Source organism: Heptranchias perlo, chromosome X, assembly GCF_035084215.1.
Source record: "Heptranchias perlo isolate sHepPer1 chromosome X, sHepPer1.hap1, whole genome shotgun sequence".
Classification (NCBI taxonomy): Eukaryota; Metazoa; Chordata; class Chondrichthyes; order Hexanchiformes; family Hexanchidae; genus Heptranchias; species Heptranchias perlo.
In genome coordinates this window covers 14,127,383-14,141,671 of record NC_090370.1, presented here as the reverse complement: position 1 = coordinate 14,141,671, position 14,289 = coordinate 14,127,383, and the positions used below count along the sequence as shown (strand labels likewise).

Sequence of the window (14,289 nt, the reverse complement as noted above, 5' to 3'; positions counted from 1 at the left end):
CCACTCAAGACTGTAAGGCTCCCAGTTGAAATGAATTTGACGCAGTTCCTCCTGGGCATGAGCCCATGGCACAAAACGACTCCCAGGGTCAATTGAAATTCTCAGTACTGAGGTCGATAGCTTTTTGTCAGGTAAGGGCGATAAGGGAGGTGGAACAATGGCGGAGTTGAGGTACAGATCAGCCAGGATCTAACTGAATGGCGGTACAGGCCCGAGGGGCTGAATGGCCTCCTCCTCTTCCTGATTTGGCATCGATTTGCGCCAAACGGACAATCTCACTCAGAGAGGGAAGTCGGAGCTGGAGCAGAATAGAGGGGAGTTTTACTCTCCCCCCTCGACGCTGACTCTGAGTCGGGGGGAGACTTACATCCCTCACTTTCAGCTTGACTCGAAGTAATCAGCAACTCAAATGAGCTCAATCGGGGGGAGTTCATTCCCGCTTTTAAATTGGTGCATAGTTTGGCAGCAGCATCAGAAAATTAATATTAAAGCTGACTGCACCAATTAAAGACTCGCACTCCCTCAAGTAAGTGCACTGGAGTGAATATATTGGATATGTCAGCTGAAGCCCTGAGTGTCGGGTGTGCACTGTAATCTTGGCAGGTTCAGACATCAGCTGCTTGTTTTTTTGCTGCAGACACTCAGCACAGAAAATAAATCCCAGACTGAACATCTGGAAGTCAGAATTGCATCTGTTTGGACCGAGATTTCACAGCGATGAAAACAGACTTCGCTGCGATGATTCGCTGGAGCAGGTAGAGAGGACATGAAAGGAAACTCACAAGTCAAGGCACGGTCATGTCCTGCGTTCTGTTGGGTTAAACCGCGTGATATCATTGTTTACTGTAACAGGATCGAAAGGGGAGGGAAAGAATGGAGAGAAATATAACAAAGGTCGCCTCCCCTGGCTCGATGGGGAACTGCAGTGTGGGACTGAGCCACACACACCAGCAAGGCCGCAGGTTCAATCCCTGCTCCGTGCTGAGTTGCTGCGGCAGTGGTTTGGGTGAGACGATTGTCCTCGGCTTCCCTGAGGGAGGGAGGGTCTGACGGGGTCCTCGCTCCTGATCACCGTCCTGTGACACCGACTGAAAAGCGTCCGGTCCAGAGATTCGATTGTGCCCAAAAAAACGGGCTTGTTGGGGGCAGGGAGCGGGGCACACAGGGGGCACAGGGGGCGGGGTGTGCGGGAGGCAGGGGGCGCACGTGGGGCGCAGGGGGCGGGCACACGGGGGCACAGGGCGCAGGGGGCGGGGTGTGCGGGAGGCAGGGGGAGCAAGTGGGGCGCAGGGGGCGGGCACACGGGGGCACAGGGAGCAGGGGGCGGGGTGTGCGGGAGGCAGGGGGAGCAAGTGGGGCGCAGGGGGCGGGCACACGGGGGCACGGGCTCAGGGGATGGGGCGTGCGGGAGGCAGGGGGCGAACATGGGGCGCAGGGGGCGGGCACACGGGGGCACAGGGCGCAGGGGACGGGGCGTGCGGGAGGCATGGGGCACACGGGGGCACAGGGCGCAGGGGACGGGGCGTGCGGGAGGCAGGGGGCACACATGGGGCGCAGGGGGCGGGCACACAGGGGCACAGGGCGCAGGGGACGGGGCGAGCGGGAGGCATGGGGCACAAGGGGGCACAGGGCGCAGGGGACAGGGCGTGCGGGATGCAGGGGGCGCACATGGGGCGCAGGGGGCGGGCACACAGGGGCACAGGGCGCAGGGGACGGGGCGAGCGGGAGGCAGGGGGCACACGGGGGCACAGGAGGCGGGCACATGGGGGCACAGGGCGCAGGGGACGGGGCGTGCGGGAGGCAGGGGGCGCAGATGGGGCGCAGGGAGCGGGCACACAGGGGCACGGGCGCAGGGGACAGGGCAAGCGGGAGGCAGGGGGCGCACGTGGGGCGCAGGGGGCGGGCACACGGGGGCACAGGGCGCAGGGGACAGGGCGTGCGGGAGGCAGGCGGCACACGTGCAGCGCAGGGGGCGGGCACACGGGGGCACAGGGCGCAGGAGACAGGGCGTGCGGGAGGCAGGGGGCGAACATGGGGCACAGGGGACGTGCACACGGGGGCACAGGGCGCAGGGGACGGGTCGAGCGGGAGGCAGGGGGCGCACATGGGGCGCAGGGAGCGGGCACATGGGGGCACAGGGCACAGGGGACCGGGCGAGCGGGAGGCAGGGGGCGCACATGGGGCGCAGGGGACGGGCACACAGGGGCACAGGGCGCAGGGGACGGGGCGAGCGGGAGGCAGGGGGCGCACGTGGGGCGCATGGGGCGGGCACACGGGGGCACAGGGCGCAGGGGACAGGGCATGCGGGAGGCAGGGGGCGAACATGGGGCACAGGGGACGGGCACACGGGGGCACAGGGCGCAGGGGACGGGTCGAGCGGGAGGCAGGGGGCGCACATGGTCCAGAGATTCGATTGTGCCCAAAAAAACGGGCTTGTTGGGGGCAGGGAGCGGGGCACACAGGGGGCACAGGGGGCGGGGTGTGCGGGAGGCAGGGGGAGCAAGTGGGGCGCAGGGGGCGGGCACACGTGGGCACAGGGCGCAGGGGGCGGGGTGTGCGGGTGGCAGGGGGAGCAAGTGGGGCGCAGGGGGCGGGCACACGGGGGCACGGGTGCAGGGGATGGGGCGTGCGGGAGGCAGGGGGCACACATGGGGCGCAGGGGGCGGGCACACGGGGGCACAGGGCGCAGGGGACGGGGCGTGCGGGAGGCAGGGGGCACACGGGGGCACAGGGCGCACATGGGGCACAGGAGGCGGGCACACGGGGGCACAGGGCGCAGGGGACGGGGCGAGCGGGAGGCAGGGGGCGCAGATGGGGCGCAGGGAGCGGGCACACAGGGGCACGGGCGCAGGGGACAGGGCGTGCGGGAGGCAGGGGGCGCACGTGCGGCGCAGGGGGCGGGCACACAGGGGCACAGGGCGCAGGGGACGGGGCGAGCGGTAGGCAGGGGGCACACGTGCGGCGCAGGGGGTGGGCACACAGGGGCACAGGGCGCAGGGGACGGGGCGAGCGGGAGGCAGGGGGCGCACGTGGGGCGCAGGGGGCGGGCACACGGGGGCACAGGGCGCAGGGGACAGGGCGTGCGGGAGGCAGGGGGCGAACACGGGGCACAGGGGACGGGCACACGGGGGCACAGGGCGCAGGGGACGGGTCGAGCGGGAGGCAGGGGGCGCAGGGGACGGGCACACAGGGGCACAGGGCGCAGGGGACGGGGCGAGCGGGAGGCAGGGGGCAAATATGGGGCACAGGGGACGGGCACACGGGGGCACAGGGCGCAGGGGACGGGTCGAGCGGGAGGCAGGGGGCGCACATGGGGCGCAGGGAGCGGACACACGGGGGCACAGGGCGCAGGGGACGGGTCGAGCGGGAGGCAGGGGGCGCACATGGGGCGCAGGGAGCGGGCACACGGGGGCACAGGGCGCAGGGGACAGGGCGAGCGGGAGGCAGGGGGCGCACATGGTCCAGAGATTCGATTGTGCCCAAAAAAACGGGCTTGTTGGGGGCAGGGAGCGGGGCACACAGGGGGCACAGGGGGCGGGGTGTGCGGGAGGCAGGGGGAGCAAGTGGGGCGCAGGGGGCGGGCACACGTGGGCACAGGGCGCAGGGGACAGGGCGTGCGGGAGGCAGGGGGCGCACGTGCGGCGCAGGGGGCGGGCACACAGGGGCACAGGGCGCAGGGGACGGGGCGAGCGGGAGGCAGGGGGCGCACGTGCGGCGCAGGGGGCGGGCACACAGGGGCACAGGGCGCAGGGGATGGGTCGAGCGGGAGGCAGGGGGCGCACGTGGGGTGCAGGGGGCGGGCACACGGGGGCACAGGGCGCAGGGGACAGGGCGTGCGGGAGGCAGGGGGCGAACATGGGGCACAGGGGACGGGCACACGGGGGCACAGGGCGCAGGGGACGGGTCGAGCGGGAGGCAGGGGGCGCACATGGGGCGCAGGGAGCGGGCACACAGGGGCACGGGCGCAGGGGACGGGGCGTGCGGGAGGCAGGGGGCACAGGGGACGGGCACACAGGGACACAGGGCGCAGGGGACGGGGCGAGCGGGAGGCAGGGGGCAAACATGGGGCACAGGGGAGGGGCACACGGGGGCACAGGGCGCAGGGGACGGGTCGAGCGTGAGGCAGGGGGCGCACGTGGGGCACAGGAGGCAGGCACACGGGGGCACAGGGCGCAGGGGACGGGTCGAGCGGGAGGCAGGGGGCGCAAATGTGGCACAGGGGACGGGCACACAGGGGCACATGGCGCAGGGGACGGGGCGAGCGGGAGGCAGGGGGCGCACATGGGGCACAGGGGACGGGCACACGGGGGCACAGGGCGCAGGGGACAGGGCGTGCGGGAGGCAGGGGGCGCACATGGGGCACAGGGGACGGGCACACGGGGGCACAGGGCGCAGGGGACGGGGCGTGCGGGAGGCAGGGGGCACAGGGGACGGGCACACAGGGGCACAGGGCGCAGGGGACGGGGCGAGCGGGAGGCAGGGGGCAAACATGGGGCACAGGGGACGGGCACACGGGGGCACAGGGCGCAGGGGACGGGTCGAGCGGGAGGCAGGGGGCGCACGTGGGGCACAGGAGGCGGGCACACGGGGGCACAGGGCGCAGGGGACGGGTCGAGCGGGAGGCAGGGGGCACACATGTGGCACAGGGGATGGGCACACAGGGGCACAGGGCGCAGGGGACGGGGCGAGCGGGAGGCAGGGGGCGCACATGGGGCACAGGGGACGGGCACACGGGGGCACAGGGCGCAGGGGACAGGGCGTGCGGGAGGCAGGGGGCGCACATGGGGCACAGGAGGCGGGCACACGGGGGCACAGGGCGCAGGGGACGGGGCGAGCGGGAGGCAGGGGGCGCACATGGGGCGCAGGAGGCGGGCACACAGGGGCACGGGCGCATGGCACAGAGGGAGCAGGGGGCAGGGGGCAGGGGGAACACTGCACATGCCTTTTAGTGTTGTCCCAGCAACTCACAATACTCGTGCTGTCTGCTTGTTATCATCACTCAGATGTGCAGTTCATTTGCTGCATGTCTCTCTGAGGGGCCCGATATCGGGCGTCTCTGACGCCACTTAATGGCAGTCAGCACCTCTTAAAGGGGAGGTGCGTTCTGGCTGCAGATACCAGGGAAAAACTTGTGAATTGAGAAATGGCTGCATGACAAGCTGCAGCTGCTTTCACCAGATACTCTGCTCTCTGCTCTCTCTTCACAATAAAATCAAACCGTTGTCCCACTCTTTCATTCCAGGTGTTAAAGATGTCGAAGCCCCTCAGTCAGTGGATGAAGAGGAGGCCAGTCTTCCTGGAGGAGCAGCGGCACTCGATCTCACCTCACAGGCTGGCACTGGGACTGATACCACTCGTACTTTAGAGGATAGGTCAGAGGAGGGATCGTCACATAGTTACTCACCGGGCACTAATGTGCAGGGCTAGGGCAGGGGGATAGGACACCACAGGTGCCAGCTCGCTGGAGGGGGAGATCACACGCTAATTCCGCTGGAGTGGACTCGGATGCAGGAAATACTGGGGCATACACCAGGAAATACTAGGGCACACACCAGGAAATACTAGGGCATACACGAGGAAATACTGGGGCATACACCAGGAAATACTAGGGCATACACCAGGAAATACTAGGGCATACACCAGGAAATACTGGGGCATACACCAGGAAATACTAGGGCATACACCAGGAAATACTGGGGCACACACCAGGAAATACTGGGGCACACACCAGGAAATACTAGGGCATACACCAGGAAATACTAGGACATACACCAGGAAATACTGGGGTATACACCAGGAAATACTAGGGCACACACCAGGAAATACTAGGGCATACACCAGGAAGTACTCGGGCATACACCAGGAAATACTGGGGTATACACCAGGAAATAATAGGGCATACACCAGGAAATACTAGGGCATACACCAGGAAATACTGGGGTATACACCAGGAAATACTGGGGCATACACCAGGAAATACTAGGGCACACACCAGGAAATACTAGGGCATACACCAGGAAATACTGGGGCATAAACCAGGAAATACTAGGGCATACACCAGGAAATACTAGGGCATACACCAGGAAATACAAGGGCATACACCAGGAAATACTGGGGCATACACCAGGAAATACAAGGGCATACGCCAGGAAATACTAGGGCATACACCAGTAAATACAAGGGCATACACCAGGAAATACTAGGGCATACACCAGGAAATACTAGGGCATACACCAGGAAATACTAGGGTATACATCAGGAAATACTGGGGCATACACCAGGAAATACTAGGGCATACACCAGGAAATACAAGGGCATACACCAGGAAATACTAGGGCATACACCAGGAAATACTAGGGCATACACCAGGAAATACTGGGGCATACACCAGGAAATACGAGGGCATACACCAGGAAATACAAGGGCATACACCAGGAAATACTGGGGCATACACCAGGAAATACTAGGGCATACAGCAGGAAATACTAGGGTATACACCAGGAAATACTAGGGCACACACCAGGAAATACTGGGGCATGCACCAGGAAATACTAGGGCATACACCAGGAAATACTAGGGCATACACCAGGAAATACTAGGGCATACACCAGGAAATACTCGGGCACACACCAGGAAATACTAGGGTATACACCAGGAAATACTAGGGCATACACCAGGAGATACTAGGGCATATACCAGGAGATACTAGGGCATACACCAGGAAATACTAGGGCATACACCAGGAGATACTAGGGTATACACCAGGAAATACTAGGGCATACACCAGGAGATACTGGGGCATACACCAAGAGATACTAGGGCACACACCAGGAAATACTGGGGCAGACACCAGGAAATACTAGGGCACACACCAGGAGATACTAGGGCATACACCAGGAAATACTAGGGCACACACCAGGAGATACTAGGGCACACAACAGGAAATACTGGGGCATTCACCAGGAAATACTAGGGCATACACCAGGAGATACTCGGGCACACACCAGGAAATACTGGGGTATACATCAGGAAATACTGGGGCACACACCAGGAAATACCAGGGCATACACCGGGAAATACTGGGGCATACACCAGGAAATAGTAGGGCATGCACCAGGAAATAGCAGGGAATATACCAGGAAATACTGGGGCATACACCAGGAAATACTAGGGCATACACCAGGAAATACTGGGGCACACACCAGGAAATACTAGGGCATACACCAGGAAATGCTGGGGCATACACCAGGAAATACTGGGGCATACAGCAGGAAATACTAGGGCATACACCAGGAAATACTGGGGCATACACCAGGAAATACTAGGGCATACACCAGGAAATACTGGGGCATGCACCAGGAAATACAAGGGCATACACCAGGAAATACTGGGGCATACACCAGGAAATACAAGGGCATACACCAGGAAATACTAGGGCATGCACCAGGAAATACCAGGGCATACACCAGGAAATACTAGGGCATACACCAGGAAATACTAGGGCATACACCAGGAAATACTACGGCATACACCAGGAAATACTAGGGCATACAGCAGGAAATACTAGGGTATACACCAGGAAATACGAGGGCCCACACCAGGAAATACTGGGGCATGCACCAGGAAATACTAGGGCATACACCAGGAAATACGAGGGCACACGCCAGGCAATACTAGGGCATACACCAGGAAATACTGGGGCATACACCAGGAAATACTCGGGCATACACCAGGAAATACTGGGGCACACACCAGGAAATACTAGGGCATACACCAGGAAATACTGGGGCATACACCAGGAAATACTGGGGCACACACCAGGAAATACTGGGGCATACACCAGGAAATACTAGGGCATACACCAGGAAATACGAGGGCACACGCCAGGCAATACTAGGGCATACACCAGGAAATACTGGGGCATACACCAGGAAATACTAGGGCATACACCAGGAAATACTGGGGCACACACCAGGAAATACTAGGGCATACACCAGGAAATGCTGGGGCATACACCAGGAAATACTGGGGGCATACACCAGGAAATACCAGGGCATACACCAGGAATTACTAGGGCATACACCAGGAAATACTAGGGCATACACCAGGAAATAGTGGGGTGTGCACCAGGAAATACTAGGGCATACACCAGGAAATACTAGGGCATACACCAGGAAATACTAGGGCATACACCAGGAAATACTAGGGCATACACCAGGAGATACTGGGGCATACACCAGGAGATACTAGGGCACACACCAGGAAATACTGGGGCACACACCAGGAAATACTGGGGCATTCATCAGGAGATACTAGGGCATACACCAGGAGATACTAGGGCATACACCAGGAAATACTCGGGCACACACCAGGAAATACTGGGGCATACACCAGGAAATACTGGGGCATACACCAGGAAATACTGCGGCATCTACCAGGAAATACTGGGGCATACACCAGGAAATTCTAGGGCATACGCCAGAAAATACTAGGGCATCTGCCAGGAAATTCTCGGGCATACACCAGGAAACACTAGGGCAATCACCAGGAAATACTAGATGCACTGGACAGCCTGCCAGAGAGCCTGTGCACAATAGCTCAGAGCATGGAGGAGTCCAGCTTCAACTTGTGTCAAGCCTTCGCCCAGAGCATGGAGACCATTTTGTCTAACATGGACCGAGTGGTCAGCTCCATTAGAACCGCAGTGGAAACCACCAATCATGGAGCCTCTGGTGACAGCTCACACAGCCGCCATAGAAGCTCAGACGGCTGCCAGGTTGGCTTTGGGGGATATTGTTGACAGGGTCTTGAGATATTGCTCCTCTGTGCAGTTGAGGTACATGAAGTGCTCCCTGAAGACCCGCTGTGGGTCTGGCCTCCTGCTGAGTGCCCTCCTCCTCCTCCCTCTTGTCCCAGCTGCTCCTGCACTCCTGTCTTCCTTGCTGCTCTCCCTTGTCCTCCATCCACGATTGCAGTCGAACTATTTATGAGGCAGCCAACATCAGTGCAACATCAGCAAAATCTTCTTCTCCACAGTCAGAATTAACTTTCCAGAGTTAGAAAATACTCAGAAGTTAACCAGTGGCCTGAAATGAGAAACCAGCAACTAACCTGTAAGTTCTGTAGGATCCCGTTAATTATCGCTGGTTAGGGGGCCTTCCTGCTGGTTCGCACCACAAGTTACTGGATGAGTTCACCACGTGGCAAGTCAGGCACTGGGAAAGCCCAAAATCAGAAAAGGGTCTTCCACTCATTTAAAGAAGATATTCAGGGTGGTAAATTGGGCCGTGTAGCGCCCGTTGTTTCAGCTCTACGCGGCCTCTCCGACATCCAACATGGCGTCTTGGATCTTGGATGTGCACGCACGTTTTCTGCGTGACGTGCGCCAGACGCCATCTTGGTATAGGAGTTTGCGCAGGTGCAGATAACGAAAGCTGGAATCATGTAAAGTCGGGAGAAAACGGCTTCAATCAGTGTGCAACGCTGATTTAAAGTGATAGACGCCATTTTGGGACTTAACGCTCAACTCAACGCACAGTCTTAACCCCGACCATCTGAACGTGTCTTAGAGTGCCTGGAGGACCCCCCACCAGCACTATTTAAAGGGACCATGCAGGGATTACAGGTTAGTGGCTGGATTATTGCCTCTGGCTGCCGAGACATTTGTAACTGTTTTTGGAGGTCTCCTAGACTTGAATACTAGGACGTAGGGACATAGCCTAACATTTAGAGCCAGGACGTGCAGGAGTGAAGTTAGGAAATGCTTCTACACACAAAGGGTGGGAGACGTTTGGAACGCTCTTCTGCGAATGGCAGTTAATGCTAGCTCAGTTGTGAATGTTAAATCTGAGATTGATAGATTTCTGTGAACCAAGGGTATCAAGGGATATGGGGCTAAGGCGGGTATATGGGGTTAGGTCACAGATCCACCATAATCTCATTGAATGGCGGAACAGGCTCGAGGGGCTAAATGCCACGGACACTTGCTGCCTCTTGATATGCGCCACCTTCTCCTGCAAGAAAGCGGGACGTGTGTCTGGGTGATGTGCCTGTCATGGTTGAATAGCTAGTGTGTGTGGCCTGTGAGTTGTGGGTGGGCGGCTTGCAACTGTGGTAATGTGTAAGGGTGAGAGGAAGCATCTGATTGGAAGAGTTGAGTACTGATGGAACGAGTTTGTTGGTATGTGGGTGATGGGGAGGTGTAGTGTGTGGTGCAGTTGGTGGGAGACACCACTTGGCAGTTGACCTCACTCACCTTGACCACTCATGTCAAAGCATTGAACTTCTTCCTGCACTGCATCCATGTTCATGATGCTGTGTGCCCGGCCTTGACTTCGTCCCCCGCTGCCTCCCACTGCCTTTTGGATATATGTCTGGCGGGCCTCTTGCTCCCCCTGTGGATATAGGATGTCCCTCCTTCTGTCCATCTCTTGCACCAAGGTCTCCAGTGCATCAGCAGAGAACCTTGGTTCACGCACTCTCACAGGCCTGGTACCAACTCAGATCAGCAGATTGGTGAGGTCTGGTGTTCAGATTGGAGGCTGTGGGATTTAGTTGTGTGCAACCTTTATTCAATGTTTTAACATAACTCATCAGTGTGTAAACATAGGGATGGGATCTGCATCTGTGTTTTGCATGTGCGATGTCTGATCTCCGTTCAGACTCCATGCAGACAGCAGACTGTTATTTTCAGCAAATAACAGGTACCAGCTACCTTTAAGAGATTTCGAAGAAACATTCTCCCTTTAAGAGATTGAGCTCCCTCTGGTGGTGGAAAGTGTGAATTGCATTGATTCCACGTCCAAGGCCCGGAATGGAACACTGATTACAGGTGAAACAGAGAAACAGAAAATAGGAGCAAGAGTAGGCCATTCGGCCCTTCGGGCCTGCTCCGCCATTCAAAATGATCATGGCTGATCGTCTAACTCAGTACCCGGTTCCCGCTTTTTCCCCATATCCCTTGATCCCTTTAGCATTAAGAAATATACCTATCGCCTTCTTGAATACATCTAATGACTTGGCCTCCACTGCCTTCTGTGGTAGAGAATTCCACAGGTTCACCACCCTCTGAGTGAGGAAATTTCTCCTCATCTCGGTTCTAAATGGCATACCCCGTATCCTGAGACTGTGACCCCTGGTTCTGGACTCCCCAGCCATCGGGAACATCCTCCCTGCATCTAGTCTGTCTAGTCCTGTTAGAATTTTATATGTTTCGATGAGATCACCTCTCATTCTTCTAAACTCTAGTGTATATAGGCCTAGTCGACCCAATCTCTCCTCATATGTCAGTACTGCCATCCCAGGAATCAGTCTGGTGAACCTTCGTTGCGCTCCCTCCATGGCAAGGACATCCTTCCTCAGATAAGGAGACCAAAACTGCACACAATACTCCAGATGTGGTCTCACCAAGGCCCTGTATAACTGCAGTAAGACATCCCTGCTCCTGTACTCAAATCCTCTTGCAATGAAGGCCAAATTACCACTCGCCTTCCTAACTGCTTGCTGCACCTGAATGCTCGCTTTCAGCGACTGGTGTACAAGGACACCCAGGTCTCGTTGCACCTCCCCTTTTCCCAATCTATCACCATTCAGATAATAACCTGCCTTTCTGTGTTTACAACCAAAGTGGATAACTTCACATTTATCCACATTATACGGCATCTGCCATGTTCTTGCCCACTCACCCAACTTGTCTAAATCACATTGGAGCCTCTTTGCATCCTCCTCACAGCTCACATTCCACCCCAGCTTTGTGTCATCTGCAAACTTGGAAATATTACATTCAGTTCCCTCATCCAAATCATTGATATATATTGTGAATAGCTGGGGCCCAAGCACTGATCCCTGCGGTACCCCACTAGTCACTGCCTGCCACCCCAAAAAAGACCCATTTATTCCTACTCTCTGTTTCCTGTCTATTAACCAATTTTCAATCCATGCCAGTATATTACCCCCAATCCCATGTGCTTTAATTTTGCACACTTACCTCCTATGTGGGACTTCATCAAAGGCCTTCTGAAAATCCAAATAAACCACATCCACTGGTTCTCCCTTATCTATTCTACCAGTTACATCCGCAAAAAACTCCAGTAGGTTTGTCAAACATGATTTCCCTTTCACAAATCCATGCTGACTTTGTCTAATCCCGTTAATGCCTTCAAAGTGTCCTGTTATCACATCCTTTATAATAGACTCTAGCATTTTCCCCACGACTGATGTTAGGCTAACCGGTCTGTAGTTCCCTGTTTTCTCTCTCCCTCCTTTTTTAAATAGTGGGGTTACATTTGCCGCCCTCCAATCTGTTCCAGAGTCTATAGAATTTTGGAAGATGACAACCAATGCATCCACTATTTCCATGGCTACCTCTTTTAGTACTCTGGGATGCAGATTATCAGGCCCTGGGGATTTGTCAGCTTTCAGTCCCATTAATTTCCCCAGCACTATTTTTTTTTACTAATACTGGTTTCCTTCAGTTCCTCCCTCTCACTCGACCCTTGGTTCCCTACCATTTCTGGGAGGTTATTTGTGTCCTCCTTTGTGAAGACAGAACCAAAGTATTTGTTCAATTGCTCTGCCATTTCCTTGTTCCCCATTATAATTTCCCCCATTTCTGACTGTAAGGGACCTACATTTGTCTTCACTAATCTTTTAGTGCTCCCTTGGGTCTTGCCTGCCCAGGGTCTGTCGGGTGCAGGGTGTTAGTGCATCCCACCCACCTATACCAGCTCCTCCATCACCCACACACCCCATCCCACCCACCAATACCAGCTCCTCCATCACCCACACACCCCATCCCATCCCCCTATACCAGCTCCTCCATCACCCACACACCCCATCCCACCCTCCTATACCAGCTCCTCCATCACCCACACACCCCATCCCATCCCCCAATACCAGCTCCTCCATCACCCACACACCCCATCCCACCCTCCTATACCAGCTCCTCCATCACCCACACACCCCATCCCACCCTCCAATACCAGCTCCTCCATCACCCACACACCCCATCCCACCCTCCAATACCAGCTCCTCCATCACCCACACACCCCATCCCATCCCCCTATACCAGCTCCTCCATCACCCACACACCCCATCCCATCCCCCTATACCAGCTCCTCCATCACCCACACACCCCATCCCATCCCCCTATACCAGCTCCTCCATCACCCACACACCCCATCCCACCCTCCAATACCAGCTCCTCCATCACCCACACACCCCATCCCACCCTCCAATACCAGCTCCTCCATCACCCACACACCCCATCCCACCCTCCTATACCAGCTCCTCCATCACCCACACACCCCATCCCACCCTCCAATACCAGCTCCTCCATCACCCACACACCCCATCCCACCCTCCAATACCAGCTCCTCCATCACCCACACACCCCATCCCACCCTCCAATACCAGCTCCTCCATCACCCACACACCCCATCCCACCCTCCTATACCAGCTCCTCCATCACCCACACACCCCATCCCACCCTCCTATACCAGCTCCTCCATCACCCACACACCCCATCCCCCTATACCAGCTCCTCCATCACCCACACACCCCATCCCATCCCCCTATACCAGCTCCTCCATCACCCACACACCCCATCCCACCCCCCAATACCAGCTCCTCCATCACCCACACACCCCATCCCATCCTCCAATACCAGCTCCTCCATCACCCACACACCCCATCCCATCCTCCAATACCAGCTCCTCCATCACCCACACACCCCATCCCACCCTCCTATACCAGCTCCTCCATCACCCACACACCCCATCCCATCCTCCTATACCAGCTCCTCCATCACCCACACACCCCATCCCATCCTCCAATACCAGCTCCTCCATCACCCACACACCCCATCCCATCCCCCTATACCAGCTCCTCCATCACCCACACACCCCATCCCATCCTCCTATACCAGCTCCTCCATCACCCACACACCCCATCCCACCCTCCTATACCAGCTCCTCCATCACCCACACACCCCATCCCACCCTCCAATACCAGCTCCTCCATCACCCACACACCCCATCCCACCCACCTATACCAGCTCCTCCATCACCCACACACCCCATCCCATCCCCCTATACCAGCTCCTCCATCACCCACACACCCCATCCCATCCCCCTATACCAGCTCCTCCATCACCCACACACCCCATCCCACCCCCCAATACCAGCTCCTCCATCACCCACACACCCCATCCCACCCTCCAATACCAGCTCCTCCATCACCCACACACCCCATCCCATCCCCCTATACCAGCTCCTCCATCACCCACACACC

At 57.8% G+C, this 14,289-nt stretch overlaps 1 protein-coding gene across 1 annotated transcript; it reads right to left on the bottom strand.

The window, feature by feature from the left end:
* Positions 1–1,388: 1,388 nt before the first annotated feature.
* LOC137306898 (calphotin-like) lies at positions 1,389–4,856 on the bottom strand. The gene has a single exon (XM_067976285.1). It carries the CDS (start codon positions 4,854–4,856, stop codon positions 1,389–1,391), a length of 3,468 nt encoding a protein of 1,155 aa, XP_067832386.1.
* Between the last annotated feature and the right edge of the window lie 9,433 nt (positions 4,857–14,289).

What these genes read in the sequence shown, in the direction of transcription:
- LOC137306898 (XM_067976285.1), bottom strand. Translation starts at nt 4,856, where the DNA reads ATGTGCGCCCCCTGCCTCCCGCTCGCCCCGTCCCCTGCGCCCTGTGCC.